The 3,408-nt window shown below is 40.0% G+C and overlaps 1 protein-coding gene across 1 annotated transcript; it reads right to left on the bottom strand.

Annotated features, from left to right (window-relative positions):
• Positions 1–412: 412 nt before the first annotated feature.
• Positions 413–3,063, bottom strand: LOC110101987 (probable protein phosphatase 2C 47). Its single transcript, XM_020830106.2, has 4 exons — positions 2,742–3,063; positions 1,755–1,952; positions 1,425–1,660; positions 413–1,335 (listed from the first exon to the last, which is right to left on the bottom strand). The coding sequence occupies exons 1-4, from the start codon at positions 2,892–2,894 to the stop codon at positions 738–740; spliced, it is 1,185 nt and encodes a 394-aa protein (XP_020685765.1). The 5' UTR covers positions 2,895–3,063; the 3' UTR covers positions 413–737.
• Between the last annotated feature and the right edge of the window lie 345 nt (positions 3,064–3,408).

A 3,408-nucleotide genomic window follows, 5' to 3' on the forward strand; every position in this document is an offset into this window, starting at 1 on the left:
TTGATACGAATTAATTAAGCAAACCAACAAAAACGGACATCGTCTCCGACGACAACCAAACTTGGTGGTTTGGTGCTGTACCTAAAATAAAAGCCAACGTGAAATGTCCCTGGCCCACTATTCACATAAATGCATGCCTACAAAGCGAGCACCGCATAAGAATGAATATTTAGAGCACGTTGACGTCAAAATGACAGAAATCCACCTTTCTCAGCACGCGTAAAACGTGGCAGATTTTTCACCTAAAACCTAAAGACTTGAAGAAACAAACTACGATACAATATGTCACCAAGGCAGAAAGCAGGTAACTAAACATGGCCCGCTACCTCACCAAATGAAGATTCAAAATGAAAAAATAAAACTTTAGCATCTACACTTATTAATATCGGAAAGAAAGCATAAAATCAGTGGCTCTGCAAATAAGGGATCAAATCAAATCAGTAGTTCAATGTCAATAATAATCCTGAATAATAACACACCAGCCATTAATTATAAGCCTTCCTAATCATTTCACAAAGATATATACAAACACTAATAACAATAATTATAAAAGAACATAAACAAACGCATTGCTGCAAACTGCCGGAAGCTACCAAAATGGATTACTGATTACTGGTTCTGGGGCAGCTCAAATGAATAAAAATATAGAATCGATCTTATTTTCATCATAATCAAGGCGCTATCCATCTCTTGAAATCTATATGCACCAGTTCTTCTTGAGGCTGCTAGATTAATTTCTATCTCCTGTCATCATTCTTGTCTAGCCAGCTCCTCAGATTGCATAGGGCTTCTGTTGACAAGCTGCAGTATCTCAACCGTGGAGGTGGTAGCTGATGTGATCGCAGCTGCTCTGGCAATGATGAAGAATCACGATGCTCATAAGTAAAGCAAACAACAATTACTGTCAGGTTGTCAAAAGTATTGAGCCTCAAAGCCTCCATGACAAGCTCCCGAGCACAGCGCTCAGGATCATCATGGCGACGGAGTCCTCGGCGCACTACACTAACTGCATGCTGGCTTGACATTACATCCCATATACCATCGCAGCCAATGATTAGAAACTCATCATCCTGAGTCAAAACGACCTGCCTAAATTCTGGCTCTGCAATTAAAGGTGATGGAGAGCCCCTAGGAAGTTTCATGTCCCAGTCGCCTAGAGCCCTTGACAAAGAGAGAACTCCATTGAGGTACCCATCATCTATGTAACCTCCAGCTTCCTCAACCCTTCTGCACTCCACCGCATAGATAGGCCTATGGTCCTGTGACATCTCCAAAGCTTCACCCTTTCGACATAAAACAGCTCGGCAGTCCCCAGCATTGGCTACCAACAGGATGCTGCAGAAGGAAAAATGCAAATAGGTTAGATGACCAAAACCACATCATATATCAATTTAGTATCGATCACTTGTTCAATGTTCAAGCACCTTCCAAAAACTAATGCTGTGAGTGCAGTGGTTCCAGAAGAAGTGCTAACAGTGCAGTCATCAGCCAAAGCAAGGTCAGCTTGAAGGAATGCCTTCCGAACCGAGTTCTCTACAGATTCTAGGAAGATTGAATCAGCTTTTGATGCACGTGGAAACTCAGCATCTTCAAAAAAGAACCTAATTGCATGTCTTTTCATATATGCTGCTGCATCAGGGCCACCATGACCATCAAAAACCTACACATATAGATCAAAAAACATTAATCAGCAAACAACCCAAGTTATCTCATGCAGACGGAGAGGCTCAAAAACGGATAAATAGATTAGTTACCCCGTAGAAGGCACTAGGTGCAGGGCAACTAAGCAAAGAGCCCAGATAGCCTGATAGATCATCAATTCGTATATGCTCATCCTCCATGTATCTGCGTGGTCCAATATCCGCAAAGCTTCCTGATCGGATGCTAGGAATAAATTGAATAAGTGCTGATTCTTCTGAAAAATCTGGAGCAGCATCCAAGGTTATAAGATCCTGCAAAAATTAGAAACTGTTCAATAAGCTTATTATATCTCCCAACATATAAATTAAAACTTCAAAAAGCCTGACAGAAAAATTTCTAAATTATGGTGATTGGAAACTTTACTTCCAACTTCGAGCTTCGTAATAGCAATACTGGCGTCAATATAATAGAAGGGGAGGCATAATAAATTTTTAATTTACAATCTTATAATGGTTCATCAAATACACAAAATGCGGAAAAATAAAAGTCAAGCACATCTAATTCACAACTGCAATCCAAGCTTAAAGCAGAAAACCAAGATAGAATCAAAAGTACATCCATGGCTATTCACAAAAACAGGGTACATAGCACTCATTTTCTTAAGAATCCAAGATCATCAATATTGATGAATCTAAAAGGTATAGCATGACAAAACGTCATTCACTATGTAATTCTCGCAAAAAAAAAAAAAAAAGAATCAGGTACCTAATTTCTTGCATCCCCGGGAATCACATAGTTAATTTTTTTTAGTTCAACCGGTACGCAGAAATTATCAACTAATGCAAAGGTTTTCTTTCTACAGAAACCCTTATCCACAAAATTTCAGCAGAAAAGCATACGGCTATTTTGCAACTGAAAAAAACTCAGTATGATAAAATTGAAAAAATATTCCTCAACTAATTTGATCCTGCCATACAATTACCAAATGATAAGAATACAGATCATAAAATACAAAAAAAATTCCCTCCATCTAAAACCAAGAACACAAGAAGAAGACCCTAAATCGATCGGAGAAAGAAACAAAAGCATAAAAAACTTACCAGCTCTGAGGCCGCGCCAGCCGATGATACCGGCGGAATCACTACCGTAGTGGCCGACAAGTCGCCGATCTCATCCATGCTCTTGGAAATACACAGATACTGAACATCCAAAAATGGTATGTTCTGGTGGATCAAATCCGCTCCTGCCACCATCTTGAAGCCTGTGATATCACCTTACCTTTCACTCAACAACTCAAAAATCCCGGGCGACTGAAGAAATTAGGGTTTGCTTGGGTTTTCACTTTCCTACTTTCGTATATTTTGCCGTCCTTTTTCTTTTCACAGTTTTTGATCGACTTGGTAGATTCAACAAGCAAAGAAGATAAATCAGAGACGGTGAAGCGAGTTATAAGAGCCTGCGGTCACCGGCATATGCGAAGCTGCGACCGGCACGTGTGGGTTAACGAGGCCTCTTAGGATAAGGCGTCAGATGGTGCCGCCGCGTGGAGCTAGTCACTTTAAAAAAGTCTCGTGCCGTCTTACTGAACCAATGAAATTTCGGGAAAGACAGATTGGGAAGTCAATAACTTACGGCGCACAAGCCGTCGGATGCACGGCGCCTTTTGCGCTATTAAAGTTAGTTCTGTCAATCATTGCTTGATTTTTATTTTTATTTTTAATTAGGGCAAAGCCCTTGTATTAATAAAGAAAATAATTACATGCTAAG

Source organism: Dendrobium catenatum, unplaced genomic scaffold (assembly GCF_001605985.2).
Source record: "Dendrobium catenatum unplaced genomic scaffold, ASM160598v2 fragScaff_scaffold_1024, whole genome shotgun sequence".
NCBI classification, from domain to species: Eukaryota; Viridiplantae; Streptophyta; class Magnoliopsida; order Asparagales; family Orchidaceae; genus Dendrobium; species Dendrobium catenatum.

Bases quoted from the DNA above. Each gene is read 5' to 3' on its own strand.
- LOC110101987 (XM_020830106.2), bottom strand. From the start codon at position 2,894: ATGGTGGCAGGAGCGGATTTGATCCACCAGAACATACCATTTTTGGAT. The intron at 1,953-2,741 runs GTAAGTTTTTTA...TAATTTTTGCAG, and splicing joins CTGGCGCGGCCTCAGAGCTG to GATCTTATAACCTTGGATGC. The intron at 1,661-1,754 runs GTAACTAATCTA...CTATATGTGTAG, and splicing joins CACCTAGTGCCTTCTACGGG to GTTTTTGATGGTCATGGTGG.